The sequence below is a fragment of the Pieris napi genome, chromosome 2 (assembly GCF_905475465.1).
Source record: "Pieris napi chromosome 2, ilPieNapi1.2, whole genome shotgun sequence".
Taxonomy (NCBI): Eukaryota; Metazoa; Arthropoda; class Insecta; order Lepidoptera; family Pieridae; genus Pieris; species Pieris napi.
The window spans coordinates 3,150,613-3,177,782 of NC_062235.1; the positions used below are offsets into that span (position 1 = coordinate 3,150,613).

At 32.6% G+C, this 27,170-nt stretch overlaps 1 protein-coding gene across 12 annotated transcripts in view; it reads right to left on the bottom strand.

Moving 5' to 3' along the window:
* LOC125056653 (potassium/sodium hyperpolarization-activated cyclic nucleotide-gated channel 2) overlaps window positions 1-27,170 on the bottom strand; it is a 185,323-nt gene that overhangs the window by 53,406 nt on the left and 104,747 nt on the right. For 2 of the 12 annotated variants that reach the window (XM_047659961.1, XM_047659969.1), the window contains exon 2: window positions 3,870-4,054. The exons of 8 other annotated variants lie outside the window; for them this stretch is intronic. In XM_047659961.1, coding sequence (XP_047515917.1) covers window positions 3,870-3,879 — 10 coding nt within the window. In that variant the 5' untranslated portion in view covers window positions 3,880-4,054. Of the gene's footprint in view, window positions 1-3,869; window positions 4,055-10,166; window positions 10,331-23,766; window positions 23,903-27,170 lie in introns of those variants that run through there. 2 more of the 12 variants (XM_047659947.1, XM_047659953.1) reach the window with 2 other exon arrangements.

Sequence of the window (27,170 nt, forward strand, 5' to 3'; positions counted from 1 at the left end):
TGAGAACTGGCAGTAAATGTAAAATAAGAAGGATTTAATGTTTATTTCTTTTTTGACTTTTGAATTTTGCTCAGTTTTATTTAGCTATTCTATTAAATTCTGCACCAAAAATTTCTTCTTGTCATTCAAATGTGCACGGTCGATTTTCCTATCTATGTGCGCTCGCAAACATCGCTCGAGAAACCCTGCTTGTTTGTGTCAGACGGAAGGCTCGCGTACTTCATCTATCAGAAATGGGGAAAGTACGAGTCTAATCCGAGATTTTAGTGTAATTAGAATAATAGTTATGAAAATTCAATTACTACTGCCGTGCTCCCAGACCATTAGTAGTGAACAAAATTAAAGTTTTAGCCACTCAAATGCAATTCACAACCATCGCAAAACCAAGGCCACTAAAACAAAACCCTAGAAATTAAATTGCGTACAATTTAGCAGTGACGCAATTTGTAGTACAACCGTTTAGCATCAGCAGAGATTATGTTTAGGTCTTTGAACTCTCTTAAATACATATATCTATATTGATACATCGGGAATTTAATTAATCGGGATGTTAGGGATAGGGATGTTATTATAAAAGACTGTTTAATAGTCAAATTTTACTTGACTATTAAAAAAAAATTAATCACGCTAAAAATAATAAACGGCAAAATATAAGTCTTTCCTGTAACTTTAATTTTATTCCCTTTGGAGTGTCTTGGGCCGTGGGTTCATATGCACAGACGCTAATTTAAGATTTAAGTGGACGCCTGGTGATAGTGACCCCAGAGCTGGTGCTTTCCTCGCTCAATGATTAAGTATCGCAATACGGCGAGGAAATGCTGCCAGCATTCAAGGGTACCTACTGCCACAAGGACCGATTATTTTTGTTTTTTACTTATACATTTTTAATTACTACTATGAAGCTTAGGAATATTGTTAATCAATATAAAATTAAAATTAATTGTACTTATTCTAAAGCATCGATCTTTCTCTTTTCTATACAACGTAAAAACTATACGAGAGAAAACTTTAGTAAAAACAGAGTGAGACAAAATGAATAATTGAGGTTGTCTTTAAACGATTCGATATTGTTTTTGTTAGTTTATAGTTTTTTACAATTTGTTAAGTGCAGTTGCCATTGTATTTTATCAAGCTTATTGTGGCTTTTCATATAATTATCATCCAGTGGTACTATAATCCCCATATGGGTCTTAACCCCAGATTTGACATACGGCCACAGGGTTGAGGTAGTAGTAGGTAGGTCATTTTATATATTTAGGATTTTAACATTAAGTTTTGTAAGGTTCTATACTTTTAATGGCTGCATATGATGAAAATGTTTCTGCATCGATAATTAGTACGTAAACTAATTAAGTGAGTTAATTAATTTATTGTAATCGCGGTGTAGTGATATTAATATGAGGAAAATATCCACATTATTGTTCGCGGATGCATTAATATTTAATAAACAAAAACAACTGAAATTGTATCCAAATTCTAATATTGCATAATTAATTTGCCCCATTAATTTTTTAATCGATAATGTTACAGTCGTACTCAGAGTCGTTTATTGAGAATTAACTTAAGAAAGCCAAAAGGATTTCTGTGAAACACATCTAAGAATTTTTTTACATGTTTCTATAAATCATACGTTATTATTATTATTAATGACCCATTAGAAATAATTTGGAAAGCTCTGTTATACCTATACTTATAATTTACAAAGGAAAGATTCATATGTTTTTACCGTATTAACGGAAAAACTACTGGAACAAATTCAAAAATGTTTCACTATTAAAATCCTACATTAACCACGAATATATATTATAATATTTATTATTTAACGTCTAGTACGAAGTCTGGACAGAAAATAATCATATAAATACGTAGACTCGAAAAAAACTTATAGATCAATTAGTTCAGTACATATTAAACAGGTATCTGATACATATCTGTAGCATTCTGTATACAGCTGATTAAACAAAGGCAGTGTGGGTGAAACGAGTGGCCACCGTAATCCGAGACAGGCAATCAACTATGAAATCATCTGACTATTCAAAGTCATGTCAAACGATAACCATTATCGCATAAGTCATGTTTTGTTAAAAAATGTATATTATTTGTCTTGATTAACTAACTATGGAACTACGGCGTATTATAAAGTCAAAAATCTCTTGCAAAAATATGTAGTAAATGCTTCTAATCTTACATTTACTGCCAGTTCTCAAATCAAGGAAGTAGAACGGAAGAGAAGAACTGGCAATAAACTAGAAGACCAATGTCGTCGTTCTATTATATAAGGGATTGTTAGCGGCTTGATCCGTTAACGTTACAGAGAGATGTGGGGTCTCTTTGCATCTTCTACCGTATTTACCACAGAGAGTGATTTAATCAAATAATAATAATTAATATAGAATATTATATAATTTTTAACTTTGCTTAAGAGAACCTATATCTTTATGTAAAAGATGAAAATTATAAACGGACAGTAAAAAATATTACAGAGAAATCTGCGGCCCGCATGATAATCAAAACTTTTACGTTCTGTGAAAGTTTAGTAATTAAAACTTAATCAAGAACCAGCTAAATGATAAAAAAAATGTATTGTTGGTAATTTAATTTAAGGATTATTAGATTTAAATAATAACAAAGTGCGGGATTGATAATTGCTGACAATTAAATCTTCGCAAATGTTGGGCTATTTGGTTGAAATTTATTGGTCAAATAATTTCTACGGTTTTCTTAGATTTCTCACGTAAATTTTAAACGATAATTTGGTGTTAGTTGACGGTAAAATTATATAATTTACCGTACCTTATATAACTTAGATACCTTACTAAAATATAGCTATGTATTTTACCTATATGCAAAATTCCTATAATAATATTGCATCTTACGTTTTCCTTAAAAGGAAAGAGAGAATTAAAATTCCATTGCTATCGCTCATCGAATTAATAGCGTAAAGCGTTTGAAATTGCAATTTGTCATATTTATTGTTCTCAAGGAAAACAATGTCTGGAAATGTTCAAAGTAAGCTAAAGTACCAGTACTTACAAAATACGCGAAAAGTCAGATTTCACAATGAAAATATTTTATAGATCCACACAACACAAACAATAATCCACAGCACACATATGCCTTTAAAAATAATCAGTCTTACTTTATTTTAACTATTCATGTCTCTTTTATTATTATAATTATCATAATTGGACAGAAAGACACAAGCTCTTAATAGCTAAAACACTGTAGGAGTGATGTATTTACTTTATTACTTAAATCTATTTTTTACCAATGCAAAGGTTCGATAAGGAGTCAAAACGAAGCGCGTTCGAAATAAGAATTAAAAATTTGAAAACTTAATGAATGATTATTAAAGTTGGTCCTTCTTGTGGTTTTGTTTAGAGGACACGAGGCAAACGAGTCTACGGAACGCCCAAAAAAGAGCGCCAAATAATCGCGGCCAAAATAATCGCAAAAAATATCGAAATCCATATTCTAATTTCAAATCATGACAATTAAATTTTATGTTCTTATGCGCAACGCTTATTGACACCTGCCTTTTGTTTGCACTTTGTTCTATAAAATAAACAGCCTAGCCTAGCGGTATTATTAAGTGGCAGCAGCTAGGTGAGGGGTACCGGGTTCGATTCCCGGTTCGAGGGCAAGCTTTAATTTAATTTAAATTTGTTCTCGGCCTTTGGGAGGGTTGTGCGGTACCGGGCGAGTGCCTAAACCGTACATGGAGGACACGGTCGAATTTCTAAAGACAAGCACGAATTATAAAAAATCTTATACTTGACGCTGGCTAATGCACAAATCGTGCCAGAGCCATAAAAAAAAAATAAAAAAATAAACAGCCCCGTTTCCTCATAAATTAGTTAAGCACTTACCTTTAGGCATTTTTAACGGCGATCGAATTTTGAACTTTTCCTTATATGAAGCCGTGGTGAATAGTTTATAATAACAAGCTGGTTAAAAACTTGACATCACATGCGGACATCACAAAGACAAACAGCACCAACAACGGATTAGTTTTACATTAACTTAGTACATATATTTTGGCTTTTATATTTGGCTATAAAATAATTTGAAGTTGTCGCTTTTTAATAAAAATAGTTTCAGCAAATATATGTCGTATAGTCTCTCGATGGCTACAATTACTGTCACTAACTCTTAATCGAAACGACAAGCGCTATAAATACTGTTATAAACCCGCGTTATCCGTTCAAGTTGTATTTAACTGCACTTGTAGAAACTAAAGCCTTTACTTTTAAACACGCATGGCCTACTATACTATATATACAGTAATATATTCTAAGTAATGTTTAATTATGTCATTTTGCTCACGAGTTTGACGCTCTCAATTACGTCAATTTTATAATTACTTATTTTGATTTATTAATATGAAGATTATTATTATAAAAATGCAATTTCACTATACAGTATGTTTAAAAATATGACTTTTGTGGCAAGCTATATATTTTAGTCTACTCTGGTTTTAGTAAGGTTGGGTGGGTTGTAAATAAATAAAAATGTGTGAAATACATATAAATATTAGTGCATACGAGGGTGGATCCAAAAGTTCTAAGCCCGTCCAAGAACGTAAAAGAGTAGTTTGTGTAAATAATTTTTCATTTTTCGACATAAGCTCCATCTAGCTCAACACACTTTACTCTTACTTCAGTAACAATTCTTTCAATACTCCTCTTAGAAACACCAGTCGCATCTGATGTCAAATTAAAAATTACATAATAATATTTATATTTGGTGCTACGTTTTGTAAATCAGTATCGGCACATATATAAAAAAGAATATCATCCCAAAACTATATATAGTATAGTATATACAATATACACAGTACAATATATTAGCGCGGGGTCACCCGACTTTATTTAATGTTCTTAAAAATTATTTTAAGAGTTAACTATGAAAATATTCGTTTAATTAAATAATATCACACAGGAACATTGAATTACGCTTTATAGTAAGTACTATCTCTTAAGATAGACATAATATGTCTCGAATTGTTTTAGAACTTTTAAAGAGGTAGAATTCCGCCTAACTATTTTTGCCTAACCGTTTATAAAGTACACGCAACTGACGCTCTCAGGCAGTGTTTCCCAACGTGGAGTGTTACATACGGGGCATACGAATTTTAGAAAGACTAAGGTATAGCACAAAAAAATCGGTTGTCTGTAAAGTCGGTTTACTGACGATAGTTGAACGTGACAACGTCATAAAAAAATATTGGTTGCATTTTTCAAAAAAAAAAAAAATTTTATTTGTTTGATAGGTATTTTGTATGGCTATAGAGAAGGAGGTAAATGGAAATCACAATTGAATTGATCAAGTTACATTTATTTGTACGCATAAATACAATTATGTAAATTTTAAATGGAACGCCTCAGAGCGAGGTAACGCCGCATGAGTCATGTTTTTTCGTGCGTGCAGCCGGCTCCATCGAATTATAAGACGTTGTCATGTCAAAAAGCTTGGGAAACACTGCTCTAAGGTAATTCTTCCCCGTTTTTGCAGCATTTCGCATTAATGCTCCGCTCCTAGAAGGTATTTTTCAATATGAACCAGTTCCTGACGTTAGTGCATTAAACCGAATAAACAAATAGTACCTACCAAAATATGTTGATACAAACTTTCATTTGTGTTATTAGATAATGTGTAAATTGTTGTTTTGTTTTCTGTGTTTTCATTATTGTAATGCATTTTGTGTGCACGTTAGGGTGGAAAGAATATATTACTGTTGAATACATGTGATTATAAGAAAACTTGTGTACCCTAAAAAACAAAATTGTTAGTGACGATACCGTCATTGAAGGTAGAAAGAAGAAGTTTCTATATATTACATATTACACTTAATTTCTTATTTCTTTAAATTTAATGTTTTTTATCAATGTTTAAAACGAGTTGGGTCTTAGAATCCGGAACTACTACTAAATTTTCTTATAAACTTTTTAATTAAGTGACCGTCACAACTACGATTTTATAAAGAAACTAGCCGACCCGGCAAACGTTGTTTTGCCATGTATATTATTTCTAGGAATCATTGTTTTAGTTTAATAAAAATAACTATCGACTTAAAAAAAGGGTTGATCGTAGAAGAGTGATAATTAAGGGTTATATGTATTTTTGTTTGCTTTGTATGAAAAAAATAAAAAAATATTTTGCCTGAAAAGCAAAAAATAAAATTTTGGAGGATGAAAAATAGAAGTTGTTTTGAATTACACGAAAATCGGTCGTGCCATTTGGAGTCAATTAATTACAAACACCGTGACACGAGAATTTTATAATTCTCCACAGATTATCTTGATTTGATCCAGATATAAGAACTAGCATCGCCACATTTTTTTCCATTTCAGATTTCCAGAAGACCGACTAACAGTAGACCAAGAAGATTCAACCATATTGTTTAATCTTCGCTATAACCTTCCTACGTTTTTTGCGGTACCTACATTAACCTTCTATGTCGCGGCAAACGTCTTTGTATGGCATCTGTGTAATAAGCGATATATATCTTAACAAATGAAAAACAAATTTTACTTTGTTTTTAAATACGAATTTCGAACGACAGCGATATAAAAACTTTGATTCCATGGAAGATGGGCCGGGTGTTTGTATAATGTGCAACCTGTCAGACACTGGCCCCTTCCCAACTACATGGAACCAACAACAGAGCTGGTGCGTGAAAAAGCTAAGCTAGGAAAAGCTAAAGCATGCAAATACAGGGGTCTAGGCTCTGAATATGTGTTTGTCCCATTCGGTGACCCTTGATCCGTAGGGTCCTAGAGCTATGAGGCTTTTTAAGGAAATAGCAAAAAGGTTAGTCGACATCACAGGAGACTGAAGAGCTAACAGCTACATCGGACAAAGAATTAGTCTAGCTATTCAAAGGGGGAACGCTGCCAGTATCTTCGAAACCTTGCTTTGTTTTTTGTTATAGTGAAAGATTTGTGAATTTAGAGCAAAACTTCAACTGTACGAGCTTGTTGAGTGGCTTCCAGTGCACCTTGATTCATAATAATGCCAACTCTCGCAGCCGCGACACGTCCCGCTTGTTAAAAATAAATCCCCCCAGTCGAGGTGCAATTTGTTGGAGAGTTAAGTGCAAATTGTGTCTCAGAATAGGTTGAAGACGTCCGACAATTACCCGACAATTGAGACAAAAGGATAATGTTCGGCCGTGTCAAGGTCGACGCAATTGAGAAGAAAACTGACATATTGTTGATTTATTTTTGCTCTTCCATTAATCTAATTAAGCGCTGCACGTGCTGGATTTTAGGTTCAGTTTGGTTGCAAGCTAGTCGTAATTTCACTAGCCAGCCTACGTCATTTCAAGCGACGTCAGCGCTTTGAAAGATATGGGTCCGACACGTATTAAAAATAAAAACGAATGTTGTATAACGAATTAGACAATAAAACGCGAAGGGATGTTCCTGAGATATATATAGTTTACACATCTTGCTTGAAATTCTTCTCAGCTTCGAGCTTTGCTTGGCTTTTCTCTGATATTTTAAGATCTATTCGTTGAGAGGTGTTTAGATAATTATCTATTTTGAGTAACTTGCTAGTATGTATTAAAGATCTTTAAGACAAATTGTGATGATTTTTTTAAATATATACTGTCGTTCTTAAACGAAAATTTTCGATTAAGATTTTATTCAGTTTGCGTGCGACTGGAGTACCTATAAACAATTTCAAGATAAAAAAAAGTTTCACTTTAAGTTTTTTATTTTTTAAGTTAGCTTGGCAACTGTACGAGTATTCATTGTTACCTGTATTTTTTTTAATTAAACACGTTTTACACTTCACCCTTAGTCTTTTCTTTACTACGGTTGCCTGGATTAGATCTCTTGTTAGCGATAAGGCCGCTTAATAACGTCCTTAACTAGCTGATTGTATTTGTACTATAAACCCAACAAAGTGATACTAAGATAAATAAAGTTGCATTTGTCTGAAATTATTTTTTTTATTATTTTTTATTATCATGTTAAAGTTCAGGTATATATTGTAAGTGATTAATTATTGTATTAGTTATAGTTTTACTATAAGTAATGTTATCAATCAAGAATTTCTTATCAGTTGTATGACAAAAATTATCAAAGCTATACAGGCTTTAATACATAAGCTGTACAACTAGCATATGGTAGTACATAAATTTTATACGGTTGCAAGATCCCTTCTTATCAGAATTGCCTATAAAATCTAGTCATGCAGTCACTGTATACAGTTTTATGACCCACAACATAGTATTTTATTAAAAACAAACTTTGAATTTAGTTTTAAGACAAGCTCTTTTTGCAATTTCCTCACACAATGTTCTGTTTAAACATTCCATTTCTAACATTGTACGAGGGAAGACATTTTGCTCTGGTTTTATAAGTGCGGCGATTTCCTAAATAGTCGGAGTTATAACCCGAGATCTAAATCGATCACTGAGACACTCTTGAGTATAACATTTAGCATTAATACTCTTTCTGTTGTATGTGAGTGATAATACATAGTGTATTATATTTTTAAACATCCCACTGGAACCGTACACACATAAGACATAAAAATATACACACAAATAAATTCTTTCACCAGTTATTATTAATATGTTAACGTTCCGTTTATGCAGTCCCAAGCAGTATTTTTATATTATATATTAGTAATGAGGGTATTTCTCAGTGCGAAACGGAAACGGAAGACGAACGACGCACACTTACTAAACACATGTTTGTATAGTTAATATCGGAAATGTTATTTCTGATAATTAAAATTAACTTTTCTGCCAAGTCACCATACAGGAAGGTTCCATTGTTAGGACCAGACCAAAAGCCAATAATGTAATTGGTATGTTAAATCGTTATCTATGAGTAAATTCCACCAAATTTAAATTTAACGGAATCAATGACCGACGCAATAAATAGGTTACAAGGCCGTTGGATTGTTCTTTTTTACAATTTCACGATTTAACCTTATTTTAGTCTTTTAACGTACGTATTTTTCGTAATGAAAGGAAGGTAAAGCTTATATATAAACGAAATATACAGAAGAAAGTTTACAAAATAATAAATTACGTCATTAGTTATATTATATTTTTGGCACAATATTATTAAAACACTTCTTACACACAACATTTCACGAACTCGCTACAGTTTTGAGCTACCATAAACAAAAACTTGAGTTCTAAATTCAAATAGAAGTATACAATTTGAGAAGAAGCCATAACGTATTTACTATGCGTTCAAATGTTTATCGTTACTATAATAACATCTGTCTTAGTTCTGCCTGGTATTTATATTACTGAGTAACTATGTCTGTAATATTATTGGTATACAGTACGCGGAAATAGATGACCCCGGGTTTGTGTACAAAAATTCGCCGGTCGGGGGGATTCTTATAGACATTTATAGCAGAATAATAGTTTAAATTGTATAAATGAATGTTCATTAAAGTTAACGGTTAACGTAGAAAAGCATTTGTAATGCTTTAAATTGTCCCGGCTTAAAACGGTTAGTAATTTTTTAAAATATTTTGGAGCCTGTCTTACTCAGGGATAACGTAACAAGATTCAGTAGTTTTTAAATTAAAAACATTAATTTAAGAAATATATTGAAGCTTAATGCGCAAACTACTAGGGCTACAAAAAAGTCAGAAGGTGACTTTAAAAATAGCCTTCACCAATTCCCATTTGTCAAATAAATCGGTTGTAGTATATTGTATACGTAAATGTAGGTATAATTTTGTCCAGCTAAACAGAAACGGCATTCAGCGCTATTGAAAACACAATACAAAACGTTGTGCTTATCGCAAGCGAACTGTAATAATGATTCAACGGTAATTAGCTGGCGACCGTTTCGATATTATTTTTAAAATGCCTATTATAAATTATTCACAACTAAAAATTTATTTAATATATTTGTTTTTATCGTGATTAAAGCGAGTCTATAAAATACTTAATAAGTGTCTAAATATTCCTCTACAAGATTGACATCATGAGATGATCGATTCATGCGTATCATACAAAAAACCCGCGGATTAACCACCTTTTTTTTAAGTGGGTTTAAATCGAAAATTACTTCTAAACATCACAGCGGAAGTGCAGTTCTTAGAAGCGTTCTAGAAAGTTGCTTAGGTCAACAACGATGACGAATAAGTTTGCCAAATCGAAGGTTATATAGTTGACTCACTTTCGCGGCTCAATCCACATGTGTACTTCCTCAACTTGCGGTATAAGTAATCTGTGATTCTCGCACAACACATATTGAACTATTTAACTAAGAAACGTCATGGTATTGAACGCACGCGGACGAATCGGCGCGCGCGTCTGTCCCGCTCACATTACACTCTACTATTGAAATTGACAGCGCATTATTGCGTCATATGTAAGCACCGCCCCGAAAACTGCAGCTTTTTCAATGAATGCATTTGGTGATCACGAGACATTTGGAGGATCATTAAAATACTGGATTTGACGTATTTTTTTCTAGGCCGAACATTAGCACATATGTATTTTTTGTTATTCAGTGAATACTTTTCGATAGTGTAACCAAAACACTATAGAATACAAAACCTCACACTTACTCCCTAAAGTGCAGTTTGTTTTCGTTGATAAATGTTGAGTTTTTTTTTTAATTTAAACGATTATTATTACGAGCTTTTTTACCATATTTACATTTGCATTTAATTTAAATTAAAACATTCTTTAAGTATGTCCAGAAACTTAAAAAAATGGCAACAATTAGCCTCGTTTAATTGGAATTCTCGCATAAGATACCACAAGCAAACCATATTATTTGAAAACCCATATACTATTACGAAAATTACAGCTCACTGATTACAGAGAAGCACTTAGAAGTCCCAGTGGTAATTAACATCGGTTCTATTGTTTTCGATTATACTGTAACCTTTTGTAAAGCAATTGTACGAATTAAAACAATCATGTAACCATACATTGTATACTAATATTATAGACTGAAGATTTTGTTCTTCAGCCTTCGTAACTTCAGAATTACAGGTATGTATTTATAGACGAAACTATTAGCACGTGTTTCACGTTTTAACCCCTATTGTTAATTGAAATCGGTGGAATTTTAAAAACTTTGTGTACCAATTTATGTACTTATAAATAATTATTATAAGATATCCTTTATGTTACCCAATCAGCCAAGTCAACATAAAATTAAAAACAGCTGTTAATTAATAATAAATTAAAACTTATAATATAAGAACCGCGTTATAAAACCGTGCCTTCACCTTCCCCTATATAATAATTTTGTATGTATTGATTGAAAAGACAAAAAAGTTTTACAACAATAATAACGGATAGCGTATATTTTATAACCCGACGACGCAACTGCGAGCTTTTATACATTAGATTATAGATTAAAGCTTGCAATATATATTTCTGAAATTACACTATAAAAATAAGAATTGGATTAATAACCTCCTTCGATTTGAAGTCAAATAAAAAGGAAGTCCCTGAACGCGAAGTAAAACGACCGAACCGATTTTGTACGGTTTTCATAAAAAAATATAGTATTACGGGTTTTTGTGATATTAATTATGGTATTAGAGTGCAGTGACAGCAGTGTAGGCCTAGTGTCTTCAACGTGCGACTCTCATCCCTGAGTCGTAGGTTCGATCCTCCGCTAACATTCGCTCGAAAGGTGAAGGAAAATATCGTGAGAAAACCAACTTGCCTTATAGTATAAAGTCGATGGCATATGCCAGGCACAGGAGGCTGATCACCTACTTGCCTATGAGACAAATCAGATCATGAAACGGATACAGAGGGCGCCATTGATAATATTTTAATTTTGATAATAATAATCGAAATCGCAAAAAACAAGCCAAAGTACAAAAAACTCAGTAGTATCAGATAATTCGGAATTCAAAGCACACCAGCTAATGAGGGGCAGCGAATAATTAATTTAATCGTGTACACTTTATGAGGGTACTTCCATTCATGACCCCATTAAGTCGCCGTTGGTCATTTAATACCCCATTTATACGACACCTGGAAATGGACCGGTTTACGGACCGTGAAATTTAAAACTATTTTTACATTTAATTTGAAGTTCTTAGTTCCGTTTGAACGGATATCATTAAAGGCGTGACACAATTACATCTGACAGTATATTTTACTAGCTGACCCTGCAAACGTCATTATGCCATGTATGTATATTGTTTCTAGGAAACATTATTTAGTTCAATAAAAATAACTATAATAATAAATAGGGGTTTATCGTAGAGAAATGACAATTAACGGTTGTATGTATATTTGTATGATGTATCATAAAATAATAAAAACAAAAAGTTTTGTCTAAATAATAAAAATAAAAATTTAGGGGTGGGACCACCCTTAACAATTAGGGGGATGAAAAATAGATGTTGTCCGATTCTCACACTTACTGAATATGCCCAAAAAAATAAGAATCAGTCTAGCCGTTTCGGAGGAGTATGGTATGCATTGTGACACGAGAATTTTATATATTAGATATGTATATAGTAGTTAACCTAAATCAATTGTCTTGTCATCTGTGTCAAAGGAGCTAAAACCCGGTGTTATTAAAGGTTCGGGTTCAATGTTAGGGGAAATTCAAAAAATTCAAAATTAAAATTCAAAAATCATTTATTCACGTAGGTAACACAATGTACACTTGTGATTCGTCATTAAAGATATAAATATTAATGCTTCTAATTTTACATTTACTGCCAGTTCTCAAATCAAGGGCGTAGAACGGAAGAGAAGAACTGGCAATAAACTCTCCGCCACTCTTTTTAATCGCCATGTTTTTTTTTTTTTTTTTACACAAAGGTTGTAAGGAGCTGCAACCATTACACCATGTTCCACATGACATTTTAAGTAATTAATAATAAGAACATAAATAAAAACAAAGACTTGTCCCCTATCAGCAGGAGGCATGGTGAAATAGGAGCACGCACTTACATTCTCGTGGGAACAACACGCAAACACATAGTCGAAATAATTAACATCACCGCATACACGAATTCAAGTACGACCAGTCACCACAAGCAGCACCCGTTCACGAGTATGACGCATGGCCAGCCATCGGCCCCCTCGCCATATTTTAGGGAGAGAGACAACCCGACGCATGGACGCCGCCACAAGCAATGACATTTAAGCGAGCATGACGATCCTTGAAATGTGGACTTGGCTACATAAGAAAAGTGGAAAAAGGGAGAAAAGTTAATTAAGATTGAGCTGTTCAAGAGCTTTGAATTATAATTTTCCTTCTAATATTTTGGGAATTAATATTGTTCATCAACATTTTTTAATTATGATCATTTAAAAACACGAGGCTGTCTACCCAAAATCGATGTGTTCAGAAATTTATGCAATGCAATGTAAGCGGAAAAATGTAATTATTTGCGACATCACATTAGAAACCTTCACTATTTAATGGATGCTATTATACATATAAACCTTACTATTCAATCACGCTATTTATTAAAACGCATCGACACCTGTTGCGTAGTTTTAAAGATTTAAGCATGCATAGGGACAGAGAAAGCGACTTTGTTTTATACTATGTAGTGATATAACGGGCGGCCTTTTCGCTAACAAACAATATTGGATATGATCATGTGGTACTGAGGGTAAGAGACAAAACTTAGCACTGAGTAAGTACTCCGTATATAAAAAAAATAATTTAATTTTAATAGGGCCTAAATCAGCCATGGAAATTTTAGTGGGTCCGTTGCCGGCCCATGAGTTTGCTCTATTTAAGACAATTGGAGGTCGTATCTCCCAGGGAAGACTGGAGGTCTTGATGTGACGATTCCACAGTTTGCTAGTTCGCTAAATAAATCATACAGTATTCACAGCGATAAGTCTAAGACTATATTCGCGTAAGTGCAGTAAAGGTTATACATAAGCAGGATTTCCACGTTCTCACACTTTATGCTATTGTTATACGTGCTAACAATAAATATTAGTATACACTTTCCAATGTTGATGTTCTTACGTGAATGACGGACCCAAATTGTTCAAAACAACTGTTTGATTCTGGCACCGTTAGGCATTCGAAATTTTATTAATTAATATGTTCCTAAGTTCTATAATTATTATTTATTTATTGATTAATATTCGTTACAGAAATATAATACAATTGACATGATTAAATGAAAAAGGAGGGCAACTGGAGGCCTTATCGCTTTCGAGCGATCTCTTTCAGGCAACCACTGAGACAAAAAAAAATAAATTAGACAAGGTAAGCATAACATATAGTGGTTTAAACAAAACTAAAACAGAAACAAAAATGGACACATGCAAAAGAAAAACTGACATGAATCACGATAATTTTAGATAATTATTATAAGTTTTGGTAGACTACGAATATGTGTACGTTGTAAAGCGATATTCCGGACTACGGTAAAATTGTCTATGAAACTCATATATTACAGGCCTAACAGAGTTCCTAAAAAAAATGTTATACAATCAAAAGTACTGTTGTATAAGTCTTACGGTTAATTTATTGTATAAGCTGTAGATAATTGCTAATAAAATACTGTTATATCATAATTGTTTTTATAATTAACTTTATAGACAGTCTTTCTGCTTTTCTATACTCGACCTAAACAACTTTGCTGGAGCATAAACATAAATTGACATTAGCTTAGTCACGTGACCAATTCCACTGGGTAACGCCTGTCAAAATGAATTTTTGTCTATGGCCCCCGGTGCGAAGATAAATTGCGTCGTCCAACCATGATCACTTTCTGGCAGTATCGTTAAACATTAATGGCAATTTAACGATGCTTCAACTAGGCTAATATGAGGGTAGCACAGATAACAGTTTTAATGGCTCAGCTGAATAGCTTCGTTTGTGGCTGTGGTCAACTAGTTGCTAATTACCTAATTACAATCTAACAACAGATGTTACGTCTCTGGACATAATGCAGAAGAACAAAGGTTAGCAAGGCGAAGGCGGTTAAGAAAAGAAACTTGAGTATTTCGGAGTTCGGACACGTTTTACGTAACACCAAAAAACACGAGCTCCTTCAACTAATCATACAAGGCAAAGTGGCAGGTAGAAGGAGACCTGGCCGCAGACGCACGTCTTGGTTGAAAAACCTTAGACAATGCATAGGTCAAAGCACCAAGTGATTGTCTAGAAGCGCGGCATCCAAAATTAAACCATGATAATCGCGAACCTTCGCAAGGAGATGGCACTATAAGAAGAGGAATAACAACAGATTCTAAATACTATACTCTGCTGTATATTTTTAGGATTCACAATAAAACTGTGATGAACAATGACTCGGTGGACCTCCAAGTCGTTGTTTAGAAGCGCGGCATCCAAAATTAACCCATGATGATCGCGAACCTTCGCAAGGAGATGGCACTATAAGAAGAGGAATTATAACAGATTCTAAATACTATATTCTGTATATTTTTATTTTTAGGATTCACAATAAAACTGTGATGAACAATGACTCGGTGGACCTCCAAGTCGTTGTTTAGAAGTGCGGCATCCAAAATTAAACCATGATGATCGCGAACCTTCGCAAGGAGATGGCACTATAAGAAGAGGAATTATAACAGATTCTAAATACTATATTCTGTATATTTTTATTTTTAGGATTCACAATAAAACTGTGATGAACAATGACTCGGTGGACCTCCAAGTCGTTGTTTAGAAGTGCGGCATCCAAAATTAAACCATGATGATCGCGAACCTTCGCAAGGAGATGGCACTATAAGAAGAGGAATTATAACAGATTCTAAATACTATATTCTGTATATTTTTATTTTTAGGATTCACAATAAAACTGTGATGAACAATGACTCGGTGGACCTCCAAGTCGTTGTTAAGAAGCGCGGCATCCAAAATTAAACCATGATGATCGCGAACCTTCGCAAGGAGATGGCACTATAAGAAGAGGAATTATAACAGATTCTAAATACTATACTCTGCTGTATATTTTTAGGATTCACAATAAAACTGTGATGAACAATGACTCGGTGGACCTTTCGCCGAGTCGTTTTAGCAACCTTGCCGTGGTAATTAATTATTTTTTATTTTTTATTCATACATAGTTGTGTTTATATTGTATATTCGCGGATGCTTGTCGGACCCATGCGACTTCTTCAATACAAAATCCCCTCGTGAGTTGTGTGCTGCAATATTGCGAGGTACTCGATTGTGAAAAGTTGTATGGATCTGGTTAGGGCTGCGCCCTCTTAATTCCTCATGTCATTATCACACGTGTAAATCTTTTCTATAATATATTTTCAAAAGTATTTGATTGTCATTATTTTATAATGTGAAGTTTGAGAGCAAAAATAAAATAAAGTAGTCTTTGGGTTTAAAGTTTTTATAAGTAAAATAATACAAATGCGCATGTTTTAATAAAATAGTTAAAATAAATAAGCAAACATAAAACTTATCAAAAATTTTCTGTCACATCGAATCGCAAAGAAATTAACGTCAAGTTATAATTTTATTAACAAAATAGAATGTGGAACTGAAGTTGGTGAACATTTTTCAATTAGCATCATGCAATCACCTCTATCACCACCAGTTTCTATTAATCGAGTAACTTTCTTTTATGTGTCTTGCCTAAGATCAAATAGTTCTTCATCAATTTGATTCATAATTTTTCTATACGATATCGTGCGAACTATGATTGCCGTATGTCAAATTCAATGAGTTTTTAACTTACATACTTAGCGCTTATGTCTTACGATGTTTTCTATCACCAAATAAAACAAAATATATCCTTTTGAATTCTATAGAAATTTAGCTTTTTAGATCAAGGTGAAACATTAAAATATCACTCGAAATATCATTAAATCCGCAGAGTAAGGTCAAAATATTTGAAGATCTCATTAGTGAGAAACTTGCGATGTTTCAATTAATTGCAGTTTTCATTTAATGATGTCATTAACAACGTCAATAAATAGGCATTGTTTTCTATTATCGTAATGAAAGAATATGATTTGCGGGTATTTATAAATTATATATATATATGTATTATTATAGCCACAAATAGACGTGCTCAGGGCAGTTAATTATGTCTAATTGTCGATTATATTTCTAAATTGTGGGACTCAGTTGCGAGGATAAATGTATTAATTTGCATTAAGCATATAATTATAATTATAATTATAATGTCAATATACTTTTTATTAGGTCGCATGCAGATAATTTAATAGCGAAATTTCAAAAGTAACGATATATGTCGTGATAAAAACCTATACTATATAACTTACTTGTAATAATGTAGTAATAGTTGTTGTTTTTGTTTTGTTTTTATTATGTTTTTAGTTTAATTTTTATATTAATAAGTTTTCTATTGTATTAGTATTAAATAAATAAATAAAATAAATAAAGCCTTTATTGTTGTTAACAAGTTTTACACAGAGTAGTTTCGTGTGCCTAAGATTAATTTACTTATGACTAAAAAACACATTTTGACTATAAACTAGAGTTTAACTAATATACTAACAATTTTACTATCTATTGATTAATTATCGGCAAACGGTAGTTCGGTTACAGGTTACGGTATTAGTATTAAGTTACTGTAAAAGTAGAAAAAAATAAGGAAATGAAATTTAACAGGTATATGAAGATATGTTGTTATTAAGGTAATCCTATATAATATGTTTTATAAAATAGTGCAATGTGGGAAGAAAAAATAAATGAAGTTAATGACTGATTTAAGATAGTTAAATTTCGATTGTATGTAAATTTATTAAAATTTTTACTTTACCAATAAATTAAAAGTAATGACTCAGTTTTCCTATTATATATAAAATATAAATCAATTTTATTACACATTTGAGTACGACAATTACTGTAAATTTATGCTGTAATAAGGAGACAAAAGTTGAAAAAAAATATATATTTGGATAGCAATAGGCCTTTTTTCAGAAAATACCCTGTACTGCTGGCTACCCTATCGGTATGCATTTGTTTATATTAAAAACACCTTAAATCCCAAAAGTTCCTATTATAAGGGAAATACAACTTTATGCCCCAAGTTTTAAGGCATATTTTAGCTTATACATAAATTACATATTACATTCTTGTAAAAGATGAATATTTACTGATTAGTTACAATTTCAAATTCATTGAAAGAGTCGTCTTGTACTTCAATACGTGTTATATTTTTGTATTGAATTAGTTACACACGTCATTTTTGGCCATTCAACGCCTGTGCCGTTCTGCTTTGTGATCGGCAAAATTGTTGTCGCATAGTAACAGTGTATTTGAATTTCGAAAATGAAAATTTACATTAGACTAGTTACTACGGGAAATGGGTGGACCATATCGTATGATAACGGAGTTATTTTAGAACACATTTGCCGCGCGTCAAAGTCAAACATACGTCTTAGGTCCATAAAGGGTCTCCAAAAAACTATTATTACAACTTAATTACTAACATTGATGAAAATAATAATATATTTTACAACAAGCTTCCAACTTACCGTCACTTTGTTTTTTATGCTCTTAATGACGTTTAAGTTAGCATTTAGTTTTAGTTATTTTTACTTTATTTAGTTTTTTTTGTAGCTTGTTGTTTTTTAGCTTGTTTTAATTTTTTCCCTTGCTAGCTTGCTTATGTTCCAATTTAATTGCTGTGTAGGTGTGTAAAATTTGTCATATTTTCTATACTATGTAATGTCATATTTTCTTGTATAATTTTATGCATTACGTTGTTTTAGAAGTTATAAATAAACTATGTTTAAAAGGGCAACGCAGTAGCAAGCCTTCAGTTCAGTTCAGATGAGATTTGTCTTTCGTTTGTGTGTGTGTTCCTTTGACTATGTGGTTAGTAATAATCCGGTACCGTTAAAACTCTATATGAAACAGAGAACTCAGAATGCGGAATACGACCAACGATCATTTTTGATTTATAGAAAAGTAGGTGATCAGCCTTCTGTGTCTGACACATGTCATTGATATTTTTCTGATTTCCTCACGATGTTTGCCTATAACGTTGGGGCAAGTGCTTATTGGGCATACAGAAAGAAAATTCCATTGGTGTAGATCCGTAATTCGAACGCACATCAAGGATGGGGGGGGGGGTCGCTTCTCTATGTGGCTATCAAAAGAAATAAAAAAGATTTCTAACGACGCAAATATCACTTTTTATCTATGTATACCAATGACCTACAACCATTCAAGTCTGGGCCTCAGATTTCTGTATGTTCCGTGATCATTTCAAATAGGCAAGTAAGTGATAACCTTCTATGCCTGAAACACACTGTCGAATTTTTAAGTCTAAGGTAAGCCGGTTCCTTCACAATGTTTTCCTAGTTAAATGCGCACATAGACAGAAAGTCCATTGGTGCACAGCCAGGGATCGAACCTACGACCCCAAGGATGACAGTCGCACGCTGCCAACTACGAGTCACTTGTAGCTACTCCTTTTAAAATTATTGTAACAATCTTAATTCATAACAGGATAAAAATTTAAATATACCTAAGTGAACAGGTATTATATAGTAACTATATTTCACATAACGGAAATCCGGAAACGACCTTAACTTAACCTGTTTTATAAGTACGACTTTGTTGGAATTTAGACTAATTATTATTAAGAGAAGCAATTTAAGTGAAACAAGGTAATTCATTGTGAGATAAAACATGAGTGTAAAAAAATAAAACGGGCCTAAATTAATGTTAAAGTAAAATAGTACTAATTAAAAATGGATAAATAGAAAGCTAAAATAAATGTTAAGTGTTTGGTCCCTGTAGCAGTGTATGCCAGCATTTCCTCGCTGTATTGTGATACTTATTCGTTAAGCGAGGAAAGCACCAGCTCTGGGGTCACCGGTACTATCTACCTAAACTTAAATCTTTAATTAGCGCCTGTGTACTTAACTGAACCCCAATAATAATAGTGTAAAATAATATTAAAATTGAGAGAATGATAGAAAATTCGGTCTATTTTCATTATTATTGACCCATAGTGGGTTCTCGAAGAACTCTTCACGCACATACACGACACGTGACTAAATTTATTTCAGTTCGGGATTATTGCCAGTTCTTCTCTTCCATTCTACACCCTTGAGAACTGGCAGTAAATGTAAAATTAGAAGCATTTAATATGTATTTCTTTTTTTGACGTTCATAAGTGTACATTGTGTTACCTTAAATGATTTTGATTTAATTTGATTTAGGCGTGAAACCGGGGAGCACCATTACTAGGATATTTTTAGGTTATTTTTTTTGAATGTTGGCACAAAACACAATTACATTGGAATTATTGTCATGACGTGGGACCCCAGACCATAAAAAAAAATCTCGCACATTCTCGACTAAAAATAAATAAAATTTAACATAAAAATCTGTTTATAAAACGGATGTAATGAAAAGGTAATTCGACCTTGTAGTGACCGTGACTCAATATTCGTGGTCTGTATTTTGACCCACGTCATAAAATACGGTGACTGACCTGTATATAATTTAACAAAAAAAACAGTTGTTATCCTAGTTTTTTTACATAGTCTAGAAATGAACAGTATTACGTCATATAAAAACACTGGTTTTTTTCTAAAGTGTTTTTCTTTTATGCTTTTTTATTTTTTCTAACCTTGTTTCTATAATTAATGTATTTACAACGACGCTAAACTACACAATAACTCTTTGTAGACGAACATTTCTTTAATCAAAGCAAATGCGTAGTCATTCTTCATTGATATTTTTAAATCCATGTAAAAATGGTTTATTTATTTAATGTGTTTATGACATTCTACATTCAACAGTTTATGTAGCAGTGTTGACCTAGTGGCTTGAGCGTGCGACCTTTAATGCTGAGGTCGTGTGTTCGAACGACAGTTGTGCACCACCCTGTAACTTTTATTTATTTTTAACACTCTCACGTACAGTGCTCATCATCAGGGTGAGGAAACCGGCTTGCTCTAGAGCAAAACTTTACGTCTGAGACGTCTGACACACAGATCTAATTCTTAAAAGACCAGCAACGCACTTGTGATCCTTCTGGCAATGTGAGTGTCTATTGGCGGCGGTTATCACTTAGCATCAGGTGAGTCTCCTGCCCGTTTGCCTCCCTTTATATAAAAAAATAGAAGGCTGATCTCATACAAAAATGATGCAAAAATAATCTGTTTAAAACACACACACAAACTACAATACTTAATGACACAAGTATTTCACAACTACAAGACGGAAGTTCTTAAAATGTACGAAGCGTCCTACGTTTATTTGTTACATCCCTACTGTTTCAAATAATCTGTGATCAAACTTTACAATGGGCGTTGTACAATAGTTTCTGTAGACATTGTACAGTTAGGCATTGTTGCCGAATATCCCATCAAATATTCAGACTTACAAGGACCCAAAGCCTCAACTCTAATAAATATTCAAAGGCAAACGGCTTCATGCACTACTTTCATAAATACTGTCAATACTATATGAGATTATATATGTCGGATTAATTGTCACGCAAAGTTTATAAGTTGTTTATGTATCGCATGCGTAGATAACATCCGACATATACCTTGTAACTTCACAATACCACATTGATTATATGAAAAAAAGGACTATATATATTTTACTTCTCTGCATAATAATATAATAAATAATAAAGAAAACAACCAGAAATAATTAGGGAAACTACATTTATGCTATGGAAACACCAGAAGATGTAATTTTTTTATTCCTCTACCTTCTAACTTCTCAATACCACATTTATAAAGACCCAACACTACGTGGGACTAACTTTTATTATTCACCTTCCGACCAGGCTATAGTTTTTACACCATACCTTGTCTTACGTATTTTCTCTAGAGTCCTTAAAGGCTATGGGCGACCTTATTATCTTCTAGAGATAGCTTTGAGTTAAATTTTAGCAAAACGCTAATTCAATGGGGAAATAGAGGGAAATTGACCAAGGGGACGCAGCCCAAATGACCGACCAGATATCACAAAACCTCAGCACTACGGACTCTGACGGTGAATGGCGATCATCAGATATGGTAGCAGCAGCGCAGTACTCTGCCACTGGGTCGAGAGCAGTAATAAAATAAACTACAATAAACTACAAGCTCCCACCTTTTCAGAATGCCAAATCACAAAAAGACTGCTTCACGACTGATTTGAGAGCGACCGCCGATGCGAAAACCGCTGTGTGAGTTCGAAAAGTGAAGCAGGGCAGAGAGCACAAAATAATCACGAAGGTCTGCAGTGAGCAAGAAATCGGAGAAGGAATTCAATGGACAAGTGACTCAGCCCATTTCTACAAACCCAGTAAAATTTACACGAGGGGAAAGTATGTAAATTACTGTGGAAACATTAACAAGTTTACTAAAGTGACGTACCTGAACCACCTATTCTAAGGTCAGTTTAAGGATACGCAATGGATTGCCGAAGCCGCACACAAATTATAAGAAGTCTATTAAGTATGAGGGTGTGCAATTATTTAATAAATTTCCCTCTAAAATTCGTAATATTAGCGTGTTTAATCAATTCAAAATGGCATTAAAGATACATATTAGGAATGAGTAGACAAAAATTGGGATAGGTGATGGCGTCGCGTATCTCGTTCGTATATTATTAAGTTTCTCATGTAAATAAAAAAATTGTAATGAGAAATAAAATTTCTTTAAACATTTATAACTACCTTGCCTTCCGTCCACAACGAGCAAATAGGGCTACATTTTAGTGGGTAGGTTTCAATTCACCTACTAGACCGACACCCGCGTCGCCTTAATAAGACTCCCCGGGGGCCGTAATTGTATTTCCAAACAATAACAAATAAAATATACGAGATGGTAGTTTACAGACCTACTCATAGAGACAGGAAGTTCCATAGTGACCCTAAAAACTCAATCAAATATAATTGATTTCCATGAATCAGGAAGTTCGATTGTTTCTAGATTAATATCTTTACTCTTGAATTATAATAACATACTTTAGACGTCACCTTGTAATGACCGTAACATGTGATCGGTGAGGAAATATTTCCTTTTAAATACATTAACTAGGCCATTAATCATATAGCAGAAGGTATAGTATATTTCCACTCAGTGTTGGCTCTAAATGGTTTTAAATAATAATATTAAATCGTTTATTTGCCAAGAAAGTGGTACAATATATTAAAAGGCATGCAAATGAAAAATAAATTGTATAATGTCATATAATAAGAATATTAACATACCTAATCAATTAGTATCCCGCGAATGTGAATCGGGAGAAAATTCACTGATTTATTTTCGCACTTACGTTATATATTCCGATAAGTGATGATACTGAGAACCGATATAAATTAATTATAACAATAAATGTGAGTTGGTTAATGGAATTTTCGAAACACTGATTTTTTTTTAATTCTTTACAGAAATATATATTATTCCTTATGTAATAGAAAGATGCTCGTAAATAATATTTGTATAAACGTTGAAATCAGCGTAAAGATTACGTAAGCCTAATCTTCTCATAAATAATGTGGTAGAATTATAATTACTTTCAAAAGAAAATCCTTGTATGACAAAGCAATTTAATGGCGACAATCTATTCTTATTGTAAAAATGTTTTTTAAAAGATATATTATATTGTAATATTATATTTAAAATTGGAACCTTAATGCAAGAAATAAAAAAATAAAAAATAATTATGAAACTAGTCTTTCTATCTATATTGTTTGACAATAAAAATTTATTAACATAATCAATGTTTTAAACTCAAAATAACTCAATTTATTTCAATTATTAAATAATTATTCAAATGAAATGACAAATACAATTGAAGTTTAAACATCAAACTTAATTACGATATATTTTTAAATACTTACATTCATAGTAAATATCGTCTTCGACTCCATGAAAATAATCATCACAATATTGAATGTAATAATTCCTCCAGTCAAATGTATATGCTCCCATAAATGCGAGAAATAATGCAAGGAACGCTCTAACGCAGAATGCACATACTACTTCCTTGTAGATTAATGATTTAATATCGGACCTAAGGGTCAGCTGATAAGCGTGATAATGTGTAATTTATCACAGTACCAACTTTCAAGAAAACACAAAACCAGTGGGGCAACCTTTTTGGTCTGGTCTTTTGGTTGGTTTTTTTTAAAGGCAAGTAGGTGATCTGCTTTCTATACCTTACACATGTGACGATGTTTAGCTCTAAAGAATGCCGGTACCATCACGATGTTGTCTCATTTGTTTCACCGCACAAGCGAGTGTTAAATGCGCTGTTAAAAAGGAAAAATTCATTCAGGCACTGGGCCAACACATCTCCTTTTTATTCATAGTCTTACAAATTTACCACAGAAAAGAAGGAGCAAGCAAGCATGCTGTGTTTAACCAGAATTTTTAGGTGGGAGTTCATTGCAAAATCAGTTTAATGTATGTAGTGCAGGTATTTGTATATTATTATGTATATAATATTTTTATGATTATTACTATAGTTGTGATTCTTTTCTTTTTTTGCACTCTGCTCTCTCTTTTTTTATAGATGTGTTGATTACTAATATAAACAATCTTCAATATTTGTAAAGTTACATATTGTTGTCTTTTCCTAGACCAAAACCGTAAAAAAGTGTAATAATTTGAATCGAAGTTCCACGCAACATATATTTTATTAATACTATACACTAGCGTAAAATATATATAAATAATTAATTAGCAAACTACTAAAAATGGAATTTCCATTTCAACAGAACAATTAATGAATGACCAACTGAACAATTGTCGAAACGTAACGAAATGTTTGACGAAAATTTGAACGACTGTCAAGTTTTGAAAACAATGAATTTTTGCATATGTGAAAGGATTTGGGTTGTCGGAAGCATATTTAACACACTTGTCTTAATCTAGACAAAGTTGACTAAAGTAAATTGTGTTCTCGTAATACATCCCGAATGAACACACAACTTGGCACCCAAATAAATGTCGTTTTTTTTGGCTTGGTAGCATTTTAAACTTGGCTCTCGTGTTACATTTGGTTTTGATGGCATTTATTTTACAATGAGGTACTTTTACTGTTTAAAAAACACTAGCTGGCCTGGCGAACATCGTACCGCCTAACAGTCGATTCTTTATTTTTTTTAAATAATTATTCTGCTATTCGGGACACCGGTCTAGCTAGTAAGATAAAAAAAGAAAGTTGATAATACAACAAATACATTTTGTCAAAAAATAAAAATTTACCTTCCCGGAACCCCTCCACTAACACTTGAACTTTACGATAATATGGTATTAAAGTTCAAATTGCCTTTAAATATTATTACGAATATTTTGTATGGGAATATAGAAAAGTGTTGGTTTTAGACTTTTTCACTCAAGTTTTTTTTAATTTTTCTCTCCGTAAGAACCATCCTCGTACTTCAAGGAATATTATAAAAAAAGAATCAGACAAATCGGTCAAGCCGTTTTCATGTTATGTCGTGACAACGGAAAACGGGTTTCATTTTTATATATATAGATGTCTAGGGGAGGTACCTTCTTCATTTGTTGGTGTAATAAAATCTCAAAACTACAAAATGCTTCTATATAAATAACATAGGCTGCATTTATTTCGATATTTTTTTTAATGGTTCAAAAATATTTATGTGGCTTTCTATATCGAGTTTTATATTTATTATTACTATGTTATGTACGTGTTAATAACTGTTTCTTTAATTAAAATATAAATGTCGATAAAAATTTAGGTACATATATTATGATTCGTACCTTAAGTTACAATCTCGTCTAGAATTAGTCAAATACATGAAATTTTATTGAATTTAGATTTATTGTGGTTGATGTTCTACATAAACACCCATAATTGACCTGCCATCAATTGAAGAATATTTATTTTGCAATACGATACCATGAGTCCTAAACAAACTGACATTTACTCCAATTTCTTAAGAATAACACTAATATTATTCGTCTAAATGAAAAGAATGATATCGTAGCTGGGTACACAAAAAGTCAAGACAGAGTTTTTTTTTATAATCTACTAGCAGACTCGGCCAAGCGTTGCTGTGGCTAAGATTTTTGTTATATTACATAGTAGTAAACTATTCAAGGGGAACTGTAGGAGAACACCAGTCATGGGAACCACCATGCTCTTTTGGTGGTTATGCCATGATATGTAACTTATGTGAAACGTTGGTAATTTCAACACAGCGCCATATGTTAGAATTGTGACTATCAAATAATAAACAAATATTTTGCAATAAAATAATATTGCGGGTATAAATTCAGATGTAACCTATCCTATCTTTTAAGTTGGATCAAACTACACACGGTGTGCAAATTTGATTGATATCGGTTTGGTAGTTTAAGAGTCCATAGCGGACAAACAACGTGACACGTAATTTATATATATTAAGATAATGTTATTAAGCTGAAGATTTCGATTGTTTGAAGTAATAATATAATAGTAAATATTTTTTTTAGAGAAGAAAGCCATTTTTGCAGAGCTCAAAGACGCATTATACGGTTTTAGTAGAAACGAGGAAACTTATATATCACTAGCTGATCCGGCAAACGTCGTTTTGCCATGTTTATCATTTATAATAAAAAATAGGGGTTGATCGTAGAGGGGTGAAAATTAGGGGATGTATGTATTTTTTAATGCTGTATCATAAAAAAATAAAAATAATTTTTTTTATCTAAAAATAAAAATTAGGGTTGAACTTAAAAAAAAGTTAGGGGCATGAAAAATAGATGTTGTCCGATTCTCAATATGCACACAAAATTTCATGAGAATCGGTGAATTTTATATATTAGATTTATTGTACTTATAAAACTGCAATAGGGAAAACGTTAAAAATGCAATGGGAAAATTCTGAGTATATAAAAATAACATTTGTATAAAATTAAGGCTTGAGTCTTGCGGAACATTACACAGAAATAACTGCTAGGTGTTATTTATTTTCCTATATCGAGAACTTTCCTCGGTTTTATTAAACCAATAAAATGTTAGCTACGTTATTTTAAGATGGTTGAGCGACGGAAGGTTATTATGAAATAATGGGAGAGAGAGATCATTTAGAATACATACTTCACTAGCATAACCTATAGACACTTGCGACGCCGGTGGTCTTGCGAGTGCGTTGTCGGCCTATGTACATATCACTAATTTATAAACGAGTGTTTTTTATTCTTACTATTTTGTTAATGAATGTACTCTGAAACGTAACTTTAATTTTAAATTGATCCTGGAATAATATCGGTAAAAAAGTGCCTTTTTTCT